General features: G+C 29.8%; 2 protein-coding genes across 2 annotated transcripts; one reads left to right on the top strand and one right to left on the bottom strand.

Moving 5' to 3' along the window:
• Positions 1–568: 568 nt before the first annotated feature.
• On the bottom strand, positions 569–1327 carry LOC141537405 (uncharacterized; the record flags this gene model as incomplete). The annotated part of the gene is made up of 2 exons (XM_074258393.1): positions 1013–1327; positions 569–904 (listed from the first exon to the last, which is right to left on the bottom strand). Coding segments are annotated over exons 1-2 (430 nt in total), but the record flags the coding sequence as incomplete, so codon positions are not given.
• A 227-nt stretch (positions 1328–1554) lies between these two features.
• On the top strand, positions 1555–5483 carry LOC141537498 (CWF19-like protein 1). The gene is made up of 3 exons (XM_074258522.1): positions 1555–4160; positions 4283–4934; positions 5009–5483. Exons 1-3 carry the CDS (start codon positions 3544–3546, stop codon positions 5300–5302), a joined length of 1563 nt encoding a protein of 520 aa, XP_074114623.1. The 5' UTR covers positions 1555–3543; the 3' UTR covers positions 5303–5483.
• The last annotated feature ends 8988 nt before the right edge of the window (positions 5484–14471 follow it).

Here is a 14471-nt window from a genome sequence, read left to right as displayed (position 1 = left end):
CACTAATTCCATACCTAGGCACTTAAAATTGCATTTATGACGTTTTTCGAGCTCTTCAAGCTTTTGAAAAAAATTTTTTCGATTTAATTCAATTAATAAAAATTTTTAAAAAATTATTAAAACTCGGCTAATGTATGAAAAATTTTTTTAATATATATTTGATAATTTTAAGAATTTTATAACAAATAAATTGTAACAAAAAAATTTACATTTAGAATTTACAAAAATAACAAATGTAATTTTATAAAAATAATATTTTTGTTCAATAAAATAAAATATTATAAAGTGAGTGCTACGGTCACTGAAATTAAAACTTTACATGACTTAATTTGTTACAATAAAATATAACTCAATTTTTATCATGACAGTTATGATAAATAATTATTATTGAAAAAATTTTATTCAATATTTTTATACATTTTCAATCAATATATTTTTCAGTATGTTGAAATTTATTCTAATTTATATTTCACTGAAAAAACAAATTTTTTATAATATTACAAAATTAGCGCTTCCGGAGAAATTATTTAACTAACTTCATATATTGTATTTATTAAAAATTATATACTTATAATAAAAACAGTAATAATAATAATGGATTTTTCCGCTGTAGAGACTCCCTTGACAGTCTGAGAGGAGTGCGGGCGATCGTTAAGCAGAGAAGAGACTAAATTTACTGCAAGTGGTGCTGATAAATGCGCTTCTTCCAATTTCAAGTGCTCGTAACTATCAACTTGCTCGGAGGAGTGTCCCTTTGCCGGAATGTCGACTGACTCTTGGCCTTTAGCGAGTCCGCGGTACAGTCGCTTAACAATTGACCCAGGCTGAATATTGATATCTCGGAGGTAATGATCATAAGGGAGGTTATCGCCTGAGTGGACAGGAATCACAGCAGGCTCAGTCCCTGTCAGTATAACACCACTGGCTTAACTGGTGAACCTGGAATTGTTACTTACACCCTTCACTGCTCCTCTTTGCTTTTTGCCTCGGTTTTTACGTACGTAATGCTTACGTCGTTGTCTGTTAGTTGGTCCAGCTGGTGCACCTGGATTTTTAGCGTCGAAATTATGCAACTCCAGCACTGCGATACGGTTAAGCCTGGGCATTGCGTGACTTGTGGGCTGCCGATTGGGTCGTTGGAGCTCGACGATGAGCCAAATTACGAAGAATTGCTCGTACAATATACCTGGGAGGCCCTCGACGAATCATTGGTCGTAAATGGCCTGTTTAGAATAGTTTTTATTAATTATTTTTATTTTTATTATATTTTAATAATGAATTCTAGTGACCTCCAGTTTAATTATTAAGATAAAATTTTAGATTGATATTTTTTATCATCAGGTGTTTTTGGATGAAATTAAAAAAATAATATTTTATTATTAGTTATTTTATGAACTAATTAAAAAATAAAAATGTTAATAGTAGCTATGGTATATTTGAAAAATAAAATTTTATAAATTTTGAGTGATTAGTTTTTATATTAAAATAATTAAAAAATCTTAAAATAAAAAAAAATTCATTATTAATTTGGTGTTATACCTTTCTATTTAATTATTTAAAATTAATTAATTAATTAATTACAAATATAATTAGTTCTATACGGAATTAGAATCAAAATTTTAAAACTTTAAAAATTTTTTAAATTACTCCTTATAATGTGCTGTCGTTTGATGTAAACAGTCTTAAAGTATTATGGAAAATATGAGCTGCAATAAAATAGCGCCACCTATCTGAATAAAAATTTTTTCACAGATGCATTTGGAATTTTACTCCATCGGGATTCTGGGTTAATGGGATTATATCCAATCAAAAATCTTGGCTATCGGAATCTTGGTAATTAATAATCTTGGCTATCGGAATCTTGGTAATTAAAAATCTTGGCTATCGGAATCTTGGTAATTAAAAATCTTGCCCTGATAGCCACCTTACCTATAACTTACTGTCAATCTACGTCCGCAATTTGAAGCAAATTTGACGGAAAGAGTTGGCAAAGCGAGCGATTACCTATTAGTTACCTATAACTTACTCTGCAAATAGACGTCAAAACTTGCTGTACAAGTATTTCCTTCAAATTGTAGTAAAGTTGAAAGGAAATTTAACTACAAGTTTGATTGTTAACTTGTATTCAAGTTGCGGCCGTAGATTTCTGTCAATTTGCTTACAACTGTTGTTGAGTGAAGAATTACCGCCAACTTGATGTATAACTTAACCGTAACTGCTGGGAGTCAACACTTACTGAGAAAGCGCTGGCTATCAGGGTGGCTATCGGAATCTTGGTAATCGGAATCTGGGCTATAGGAATTCAAGTCATCGGAACCTATGTTATCGGTTATTTAAGTCATCACTTTCATGGCTATAGAGGTCTACCCTTTTTGAGGACACATTTTATACCAAATGACCTATGCCGTTCGAGCTCCTTCTATCTAAGCTCCGTGATTTATAGATTCACATTAGTGGCGTATACTCAATTAATTAAAAACACTGCTTACTGGATTAATATCAGTTTCAGTAAAAAAATCCGTTTCTAAAATTTTTTTCAGATTTTTAGTGAAAATAACTGTCAATATGGTGGTGTGGTGAAGATATCTGAAATTACATAAAATTTTTGAATTTAATTTTTTTCAGTTCCGTCATTAAGCTTTAATGAAGAAACTTGATATTGCTTCGTTTAATTGTAAAATTGTAATTAACTCATTTTAATTGGCAATCACACCGCATTTTCTCAATTTAGTCGGTCATTTGTATCATTTTTTAGTCAACTCAATTTTCGTTCGCAGTGACTCTACTACAGAGTCACCGTATGCAGGCGTATTCACTTGTAAGCAGATTGCATAACCGAACATGAGAGGGCGTTTTATTGAAATCATTAACGATGTGCGGAAAATTTAAAAATTTCAAATAACATACGTATGCTATGTTGATTTTACCTAACTTTTGTTAAACGTATTATGAAATAATATTTCATTAATTACATTTATGCATTTTATAGGCTGACTTACTTATAAATTTTTAAACATTAAAAGGATGTTCATTTATCCTGAAAAAATTTGGGGTACTCAATGACGCGCGCCAAGTATGATAAAAAAATTTTTTCTTAATTTTTAAATTTTCAACAAATTTTTTTTCAATTTTTTCAACATTATAACAGTTTCTTGGTATTTTTTTGTATTTAACTTTTTTTTGTAGAGAATAAAAATTATTGAAACGAGTCTTATTTTTTTTTTGTAAAGTGCAGACGTTATTGAGACGAGTTTAATGAACGTGGATTTGGCGCTATTTTTTACAGTGAAACTGTTTTTGTTCGGATACTCGTTACTCGACTACTTGAGTACGGGATAAGTATAAACGTTTTTTTTTCTCATAGGAAAAAGCCCTCTGTGACTTATTAGAGGTTATGTTTATGTAAACACAACTCTGTTGAATACAGTGTAAAATATATAAAATACACATTAAAACGTAATTTAAAATATTTATTCAATAGTTGTAAGATGTTTATGTCTAAATAATAATATTAATTAAATTATCATATATTGCAAGTTAATTATGAGTGAAAAACGGAAAATATTAGTTTGTGGCGATGTTCAAGGAAATTTACGATTATTATTTTCAAAAGTCGAAAAAATAAAAAAAAAAAGTGGTCCATTCGATTTACTGTTTTGTATTGGAAATTTTTTTGGTGAAAATAATAGCCAATTAGAAGAATACAAGAGTGCAAAAGCTAAAATTCCAATTAAAACATTTATTATTGGGCCTAATCGAACTTCAGACTTGGGACATTATCTAAACTTAGAAAGCTCCGAAATTTGTCCTGACTTAATATATTTAGGCAAACGCGGATTATACATTACAGATTCAGGACTAAAAGTAGCGTATGTCAGCGGTATTGATGAACCAGGATCAACGTTACCTAAAGAAATTTTATTGACCGAGAACGACGTAACTTCAGTGAGAAATACATGTTTGAAAAATCAACCCAATTTTAGAGGAGTTGACATTCTATTGAGTTCCCAGTGGCCTATAGATGTCAATCGTCTTAATTCTACGAATCAAAAATTTCATTTTCGTGGTTCGAAGCTAATTGCATGGTTAGCTGCCCAAATTAAACCGAGATATCATGTATGTGCTTTGGAAGAAAGTTTTTATGAACCACCTCCTTACAGGTAATTAATACACATATTACTCTTGTTAGATTTGTTGTAATTGGTATTTTTTTCTTTTCCGTAGTATTTTATTAAATGAGGACTAGTGGTTTAAACGCTTAACGTCAATTTTTCTTTTTCAGAAACAAATCAATAAATGGAGAAAATATTGAAATTGCTACAAGATTTGTTGCTTTAGCGCACATAACAAATACAGAGAAGAAAAAATGGATTTATGCTCTGAATTTAATTCCTATTGATCGTATGCGCTTCGTAGATTTAGTGACCAAAACAACCGATGAAAAGCCTTTTCCTTATCCTACATGGACATTAAATTCAGATTGTTTTAACAGCGACAGTGATATGGAGCCACGTCAATATTTTTATGGCTTAAAATCAAATGAAAATAAACGTTCATCAGAAAACTCGAAAGGTACAAAAAAAGTGAAATTGGAATTCGACCAAGCAAAATGCTGGTTTTGTTTATCAAGCCCACATATCGATAAACATTTAATTATATCGATTATCGATCAAGTATATGTGGCTTTGGCAAAGGGTGGATTAGTAGATGATCATTTACTAATTTTACCTGTAAGTCATCATCAGAGCTTAGTAGCATTACCGGAGAAAATCGAAAAGGAAATAAATAAAACGAAAGACTCATTAACTCGCTATTATTCTTATATTGGAAAAGTACCAGTATTTTTTGAACGAAATTATAAGAGTTCTCACTGTCAGCTACAAGTAATACCTGTTGATAAAAATTTAGAACCATACGTAAAGTCAACATTTCAGGTAACTAAATCGAACATTTTTTAACTTAGGGTTATCATGTAATAATGTTTACATTAATTTTTTCTTTCTTCTAGGAAATTGCAAAGATTGAAAATTTTCAATTTTCAACAATAAATTCTAGTCTTAAAGAAGTTACTTCACCTGGTGAAACGTATTTCTATGTTCAGCTTCCGAGTGGAGAACAACTATTTCATAAGATTGCAAAGAATTTTCCATTACAATTCGGTCGACAGGTTTTAGCTAGTCGAAAAATATTAAATTTAAATGACAGGATCGATTGGAAAACTTGTCAAATGAATAAAGATGAAGAAACCAAAATTGTTACTGAAATTAGAAAAAATATTCAAACTTATCAACTTGATCTTTAAAATATGAACGTTTTACAAAGCTGTAAAAAATAAGAAATCAGAGTTTTAATTTTTATAGAAATATGTTCTATTGACATGAATGTAAATCATGTAATATTCTTTTTCATGTATATTTTTATAACTTTATCAGGTAATAAAGAGTTGATAAATTTGACTTAGGCTATCTTCAATCTTTTGTTGTATAAATACAATATAATGTACTAACTTCTGTAAAACACATTAATATTCAGAATTTATTTTTAAGTACATATTACAAAACTCTATGCATTACTATGGTTCTTAAATTTGTAGTCGAATTTTTTATTTTGTAAAATTTATATTTTAAAAGTTATTGATTGTTTTAGAATTTCGTAAAAAATGGTCAAGAAATTTGAAATTTATTTAAAAAAAAAAAAATTTAAAAACGTTTTACTTTTTGGGTTGTATTTTTTGAATACCTTTGAAATGGTTCGACCGATTTAATTAGAAATTTAATAAAATCTGAGTCTCATTCTTTTTGAATCGTTTACCGAACAGAATGGTGGTTATTGGACACAGGCTGCCTTGCTTGCTGTTATTAGTAATTTTTAGAAAAATTAGGACACTGTTATGCTTCCATCTGATGGATATGGACTTTTTTGCATGAAAATTTATCAACTATTGTCTATTCGCTCGAGAGTTTTAAAATACTTGGTTTCAGCGCGGGAAAGGAAACTTAGTGTAATAAAAGTAGAAACGATTTCATTCTTATAATTATCAGCACTATCTTGATTTTCTTGATATTAATTAATTCAATTTGCCAAACTTGAACATATATGATTTCAAGAATATAAAAACTAGCTTTTAACGGTTTGAGCTCTCGAAGAGAAGTATCGTTACATAGTTTTTCCCTAACAGTATAAAATACTCTAATACTCTTCGGTTTTTTCAATGAGGTTCAAACTCCATTTTTCTCCCACCGTAGCTCTTGTACACCCTGATTAAACAAAATGATTTGATATGATTAAAAATAATTAATTTTCTAATCATTTTAAATCTTGTCAAATCATGTAAATGATTTTAAATCATATCTCTCATAGGCATTCAACATTATGAGTCATTTTTAATCATTTTGTTTAATAAGGGCATGCATCCACTCTAGTACGTACATAAAATTACACGTATTTCTACTACATAATCTTTACACATTCATATATAATATTTTCCATTAAATTCACATATATTTTTATATAAATTATTTATATTATAAAGCATTAAGGGGATCCGATGGTTTAACGATCTAAAAGTTAAACTAATTTAAAAAATTTTATTTCTGTATGAAAGTAACGACGAATACTTGAAATTTTTCGTACACTTATTCTATTACTTAACAACTATACAAAAATGAAAATTAAGACAAAAAAACTTTTTTTTTTTTTAATAACAAAAATGGCGCTTTTTTTCATTTTTTTGCATTTTCTAGAAATCTACCGGTCCGAATTGGTTCCAACTCGTTGGAAATCTAAGTTTGGCGAAGCCCTTTCGAATGCCACCAACCCCTATGAAATCGGTCAAGTCTTTCAAAAGTTACGAGAGGTTCACACACACACACACACACAGAATAAAAATAGTCAGGAAAGCTTCTTAGGGCTTCCAAACGCCGAGATCTGTTGAAACCTCGATTTTTGCCAAACGGGGTAAAAACAATAACTTCCCGATTTTTCGAAAATCATTGATTTTCTTAGCGAGAAGTTAAAAATATTTGACAAAGTGGCGTGTAGTTAAAAGTAAAAATCTGAAATTCATTTTCAAGAAATACTTCTAACTACTTCCCTTGACATTCGTATTCTACAAGTTCGATTAAGCTTATTAATATTTCTGTCAATCTATAATCAAGTTTTCTCTGTAACTGTGAAACGGCTTAATTTTTTATATAAAAGAAAAATATCATTTAATAGTATTATTTTATAAAATCTTTTTCTTAGAACATTAATTATTAATTAATTTTAAATTGTGGATAAAAAATATGAATTGACAAATAATTTTAATTTATTTATTACAGTATTCTACAAAAATAAGTTTAACAAAAATATGTTATTTAACAATCTCATTTTTAGTTACATGTTTGGGTACGTTATTATTTAGTCGTTGTAATTGATCATAGAATTTTCTCACTTTAATGAATTTTCTTCTAAGAGTCTCAAGTATCTAAGTTTTCTCGGAACTCGACTATAATGTCCCTTTGTATTAGATCATAAATTATATTTATTCAAAACGAAAATACTTTACATAACAAATATTTTCCAACATAAAATTTAAACTTTACTAGAAACTCGAGCGCGCGTCGCGCGCTTCTGTCAAAATGTTTATTATCGATAGTTTAACTCTAATCTAATTTTTAAATAAAAAAACTTGAGAGGTGTCAAGGGACACCCGGATGGAACGAAGTTTACAAGCTCTCTTAATTTGGCGGGGGAAAGTCAATTTTTTGCACTTTTTTTGCACTAATTCGATTGTTCGTCGTTTGTGCATGAATGTCCGAGAAAAATTGATGTTTGTTCGTTTTTGGTTTTTTTTTAAATAATTTTCAAAAATTGGGCTTAAACCTAGCGCTGACAATTTTAGTATTTAAACTTTTTTTTTTTTTTTAATCAATCTAAGCTAGTTATTGTTTGTCCGATCAAAAAAAATGTTTGTTCGATCTTACTTTTCTCAAAAAATAATTTTTTATTATCATTACACCCACTGCACTTATGTAGGTTCAAATAAACACTACTGCGCATGCGCAAACTACCGTGCAGCGCGAGCTATTTAAATATTAATATTATTAATTATATTAAAAACCAAGATAATAATACTAGTAATAACAATAATAATAATTATAATTTTAATAATATTCACGATAACGAGTGCTTTCCCTTACCACTTGAATCAATTTATTTATTGTTTAAAAACAAACATTATGGCGATCCTTCAAATCACTTTTTCGCGTCGACATGCGGGTTTGCTTTTAACCACTCCAAATACTCATCCTGATGAGTATCGTTTGCTTGGGCACGTTAGAGGTTTCCTTTATTTATACTTGATTATTTTTATAATAATGTTAACAATTTTTGTAGTGTTATAATTTTTAATTAATTAAATTGGTGTTCATTCGGTGGTAAGTATATTACTTGTTATCGTGGACTATTTTAATTTGGAGCATGTTAATAATTTTAGCAGGATGAATGTACTTTTAATGACTTATTTATATTTTCTCCGATTGATTTAGCTGGAGCATTATCAACGGGAAATTTATCAGACCACCCAATGAAATTTCAACTAAATAAAAGTGATTTTAGTAATTATCTCTTAACAATCTTTATCTACATCATCAACATTATCATTTACTTATCAGTGAATTTTAGACGTTGCAGACAGTGGTAAAAGTTTGTACATCGAGCAACTTGTGTCGTTGACTTGTCCTTACTGTACCAGGATGGATTTTATTGAAGCAATCTCACAAGAATACGTAGCATGTGATCACTCAGACACAACACTTGAAGTGGTTTGTACCTTTCATCTTTAGTTATTCAAATTCTAAAATTAATTTCTTATTGAGTTGAATTTCAGATGTGTCTAGTGTGTGCTTTACATTTCGGAAGCGGTGAATCAAACCGCAATGATTTTGCCAATCACTTGATTTTAGAGCATCGAAGCGGACCTAGATATTTAATTTCCTATCTCGACAATCCGAAGTTTTCTCGGCATGGTCCGCGACGATTATTACACTCTTCGTGTGATATTGGTGGTCATTGGACTAGACGCTACAACAAATACAAGATAATTGATTATGATTAATCATTTTGCTCCCTTACTGCTGCCTACAACTTCTTTTTAATTTGGCAAAATTTTAATTTTTTTAAATTGAGTAAAAATTAAAATTAATAATAGTTGAATTGTTATCACAACGATCTGGAGTAAAAATCTTGGAGTACATCGATTTATTCATAAATTTCAGCTGCTACGGGATATTAGTTGAAAAAGTTACTGAGAAGATAACTGCAAGCGATCGGCTCCTAAGCAACAGAACTTTGGAAAAAGAAGCCTCGGAAGTAGCGCAGCAGGAACCACTTGTGAAAAAACCGAGACAGCATTTGACGATGGTTGCTAATAATTCTAGCAACAACATTACAAGTTATATTTACGCGTCCACGCTGGTAACAAAAAATTTTATTAATACGTAATAACGGTTTCGGTTTAAATTAATATTTTTATTTTTATCGAAACATTTATAATTAACGCAGAAAATTTTCAGATTGTAATTTGGATTCAACAAAGACAAATTCGTTATGATCAACTACACTCTTTGTATTTTTTACTACATCAAAGATGTCGAAACACAGGTAAACAATTATTATTAAATTTTGTATTCTATTCTGTTCAAACAGGCTATATTGATATTTAATTTATGAAAAAATAAATTTTTAATTTTTTAAAATTGTTCGGTTCATAAAGAAAAAAAAAATTTTTTTGTACTTCAGTTAAAAATAATTTCTTCTCCTAGAAGTTTGTAAAGACAAAAAATGTTTTATTATATTTGATTAAAAAATATAAATTAAAATTTTAATTATAACGATAAATTTTATTTTGATTATAAATTTTTAAAGCGCTAATTTAACCGAATAGTAAATAATCTGACTGAACGTCAGTTGGTAATGTAGATTAATCTTTAATTTTTTTTATTATATCATAATAGATTAAATAATTAATAAATAATAAAAATAACAAATATTTAAAAATATCAAAGATATTGATTACTCGAAAAATTACTTAATGCCGATATTTTCGTTCATAAAAGGTAATTTAGTGTCAACTAATTGACTCAACAACTTATTATTATCATGATTTTTTTTATTATGATAGAAACAAAACACCATCATTAGTTTAGAAGTATCTGTGTTTCTCGGAGATTATTTCTAATTGTTTTGATTCTTATGTGGAATAGTAGTTATCAATTCTTTATTTTTTATTATTATGTATAAATATTATTCAAAAATAATTATTTTAATTTGATATTGTTTTTGTTTTAGGCATTTCAAAGATTAAAGATGCCTCGAAAATGTGCTGTGCCGATTGAGGTTGCTGTTAAAGTTATAAAACGGTATATTAGTTATTTTATTACGGATTCTTTACCTGACTGGTGCTCCGAGGTATGGAAAAAAATTTCAGAAGAAAAAGAACTGAAGGAATATGGGTGGTCCATTCACTCGGTTAGGACAAATATCAGGGAGGATAGAAGAAACATTCTTACTCTTGCACGAGAAGAGTGCGGTTATTTTATTGAAAAAGAAAAGAAATTAACTAATAGCTATGATGAATGTAGTGATGATAGTCTGGATAATGATGACAATGAAAATGATAAGAATTATGTTAACAAGCTTTACAAGAACGAGAACTCTGATATGGAAGTTTTGATGTGATAATTGACAAAAGTTTGTGGAAAAAGTTTCTGTCCACGTCGAAGATGAAAAGAAAAATATGTAGATGTAAAATTACGGCCTAAAGTGTGGACACACCTGCTAGCGAGCGAGTTATGAAGGCAATTTAAACTTAAATGTGCTTTTGTTTTTAAGAAAGGTGAAATACACGAAAATGATGCATATTATGCTACCATGCATGGTATTTGTAAGAGTAAACAATGTGCTAATAAGATATTTGGTTACATCGATGAAAATCCTGAAGATGCAGGTCAAGTGACGGTACATTTTCAATGCCGTGACACTCGATTAACTCAGCACGAAGATGTTACGCGACCACTCCAAGGAGAATTTAGAAATAAATTCAGAAAAAACGTCAAGCAAATGGGTGTAAAAGGCATTCGAATCAAAGAAGCCGATAAACTTTTACAGCCTGGTGACACCCAATGTCCATTATTATTTACATCGAATGTTTTGTATCAGTTGAAGAAAGAGTCTACTGATAAAGAATTTAATGTAAAACCTGAGGACCGGAGAGACTTGATAAAAGCTATCAATCATCTCTCCGATGATCCTATCTATCGAGAATGCGTAATAAGTTTAAGCGACAGTCCTTTTATAGCCTGTTACTTGACTCCTTCCCAACTACACAGCTACAAAGAGTACAAACGCATTAAAAAGAAAGATTGCTCGATATGTATTGATGCTACTGGTGGTGTGGTAAGAAAATTTATAGACGGTAAACACACAAAAACTGGTTACATATTTTTATACCAAATGGTGATAAATTTTAATAATACCACACTGCCTGTTTATCAAATGTTATCTGACGCTCATGATTCTGGTTCGATTGGATGGTGGCTATCTCGATGGTTACGTTTAGAACCGGTAAATAAATCTGGTAAGAAACTTTCCGGAGGTTTACTGCCAAAAGAAGTGGTATGTGATGGAGCTCGTGCTCTCCTGAATGCAACTTGTATGGAATTTAATAAATTTTCTTTGTCACTATATTTAAAAATATGTTTTGAAAATGCAAAACTAAGTACAACAGATACAGCTAAAAATACCAAGTTACAAGTCATAAACACATACATACGGCTAGATACTGCTCATTTCATACATTCAGTAAGTACGTGGAAATTGTGGTCCTTTGTCCAACATAAAAGCATAAAATTGTTTTTTTTTTATATTGTATTGGCTTACTCATTGATGCTAAAGATCTCAAAACTCTTGAGCATATTACAATTCTTATCTTTATTGTATCTAATGTTGAATATGAAGATTCAATAGTTAACTATAAATATCAAAATGAATATTTAACTCCTTTAAAAGCAAGGCAAATCCTTGAGAACTTAATAGCTACAAAAAATATCGACGCTTTTATTCAGGGTATGGAAGAAAAGGTTGACAAGATAAACAGTAGCTTGGATCCGGAAAGAAATGAATTATTGCAAGATAAACAAGTTGTGGATGAAGATTTAGATGAAATAGAAAAATGGTTAAAAGAACTGGAGCTGCCTTCCTTAACAATAATTAAAATTGGATCTAAATTAAATTGTTTCTATTTACCAACATTTAGCATATCGCTAAAGGAAAAACTGAAATAGTTTCCTTTGTGGTCCAAAGTTTGTATTAAATACAGTGATCTTAGAGCAACGTCATCTTACGTCGAGGAGAGCTTCAAAGACTTGAAAGCTATTTTGGGAAAACAAATCAGTCTTCCATCTAGAGTAGATATTTTCCTGAAAGCACACTTACTTATGCTATTAGGAGGGGTTAAATTATTTCAATGTAAGTTATCAAAGTTTATGGATGACCTTATTAACATGTCTGTAGATGAACCTGAAATAAATCAAGAAGACAACAATGGTAATGACAAGCCTTTGGAAGAATCTTATGAAAATTGGAGAGGTTTCGGAAACGATCCTAAGCATCAAAAATTCCATTGGATTGAATCTGAGGAATTTGATGATGATAAAAACATTGCTGCTAATCTTCTAAATGACTCAGACTGTGTTAATGACTCTATTTCTCAAGTTACTGAGAGTGATATGTCAAACTTTATGGACAACAAGAAAATTGATTTGGAGAACGGAAGTTGTGAAGAAATAAGCATCACTACAATCAGCTTAGAGAATTCCATTCAGAAAGATCATTGTTACGCTGTCATTAACTCTTCCTTGGTTGAAGATCATGAGAAAAAAGTTGAGACTGTGCTTGCTGGTATAACCAGAATAATCAAGAAAGAATGAAAATATTTTAAACCTTGCCCTGATATAAATTTGATTAATAATGAAGTGGTCAATAAATTAACTCAAGCTGATAAGACAAAAAAAGAAAAGAAGACTATGCCAAAAAAAAACAATAAAGTATTATCGAGGAATCTTCTGCAGAATGGTAATGCAACTGGACCGATAAAAGTTAAAGATGATAACTGGTTTGCTTATAATACATGTCCTTTTGATAGTATTTCTCAATTGTTATACAGTGGGGCCTTAGATGATCAGATATTTTTTAATTTTCTATCTAGTTCAAATAATCAAACATTCTTATTTGTCGTTAATTTTTTGACTAAAGGAATAACCCTGAAAACTTACAACGAAATATATCAAGGTAGATTTCAAATATTATATCCTGTTTACAAATATCGTGAATTAACGCAAAATATTTGCGAGAACAAAGAAGAAGATAATAACCACCAAACCCTGTCACGTGTCATCGACTGTCAAGATAATGTGAATAATTTATGGGGCAGACTTTTTTTTGATCAGCCAAGTATGTTTGAGAATTATCTCTGCCTGAGTTCTACCTGTGATCCTCGTCGCAGAAATATATCCGTAGTAAATGTTGATTATGAAATTTTGTACGATGAAGGATACCGATCCCTTGAAAAATCTATAATCTTTGAGGGTGTTTCCAATGATTTATTCTGCAAAAAATGCCAAGCTGAAACTTTAATTTGTACTCGAACATTAAATACGTGCATATATATCGAATTGGATGTACCAACGACCTCTAATAAAAAACTAAAGGAGGGCAAATTACGTGATTTCCCACGACATATTACATTAACGGAAAAAAATTTACTCGGAGAAATAAACCAACGGCGCTATCGGTATGTACACTCTTATTATTTTATCCGCGTGATTATTCAAATTGTCATTAATGTTTTTATTTGATTTCAGTTTATGTGGAGTGATAGGATATGCAGACAATCATTATATAGCCTATTGTCAAAGCTTAACAGACACGTGGCAGTTTTTTAATGACATGTTATCATCACCACATACAATTGCATCTTCTACTCCTGTTAACCCACACGGAGTACTCTATATCCTTTGTCAACCATCTTAGAAGATCTTAAAGGATAATCTTATAAGTTCAAAATGTTTTGTAGTATCAAATAATTTTTGTTTTCAATTAACTATTTATTAAATTTTATTATATAGATTAATATCGTAGACGATACCGCTAGTTAAAATTGAAGTTTTTTTATTACAGTAAATAGATCTATTTCTCTTTAGATGGTTAGTGACTATCATTTTTATCATTAATCATTTAATTTTAATATTGAGCGTGATTCATTTTAAAAATTTTATCTGTTAACTAGCAATAAATATTCATTTATTGATTAAAAAATTTGATATTTAGAAAAAAAGTTGTTAAGATATTATATTAGCATATACTGAAATATTAATAATAGAAGTATTCAGCAGTAGGGGTATATGATCTCATTGTCTTATAAAAAGATA

Source organism: Cotesia typhae, unplaced genomic scaffold (assembly GCF_013202065.1).
Source record: "Cotesia typhae breed Kobodo isofemale line unplaced genomic scaffold, CoteBio_Ctyphae contig_127, whole genome shotgun sequence".
NCBI lineage: Eukaryota > Metazoa > Arthropoda > Insecta > Hymenoptera > Braconidae > Cotesia > Cotesia typhae.
The sequence above is the reverse complement of the archived record's forward strand: the minus strand, read 5'-3'. Positions and strand labels throughout refer to the sequence as shown.

What these genes read in the sequence shown, in the direction of transcription:
- LOC141537498 (XM_074258522.1), top strand. Translation starts at nt 3,544, where the DNA reads ATGAGTGAAAAACGGAAAATATTAGTTTGTGGCGATGTTCAAGGAAAT. An exon ending in TATGAACCACCTCCTTACAG is followed by an intron (nt 4,161 to 4,282) that starts GTAATTAATACA and finishes TTTCTTTTTCAG; the next exon opens with AAACAAATCAATAAATGGAG. An exon ending in ACGTAAAGTCAACATTTCAG is followed by an intron (nt 4,935 to 5,008) that starts GTAACTAAATCG and finishes TCTTTCTTCTAG; the next exon opens with GAAATTGCAAAGATTGAAAA.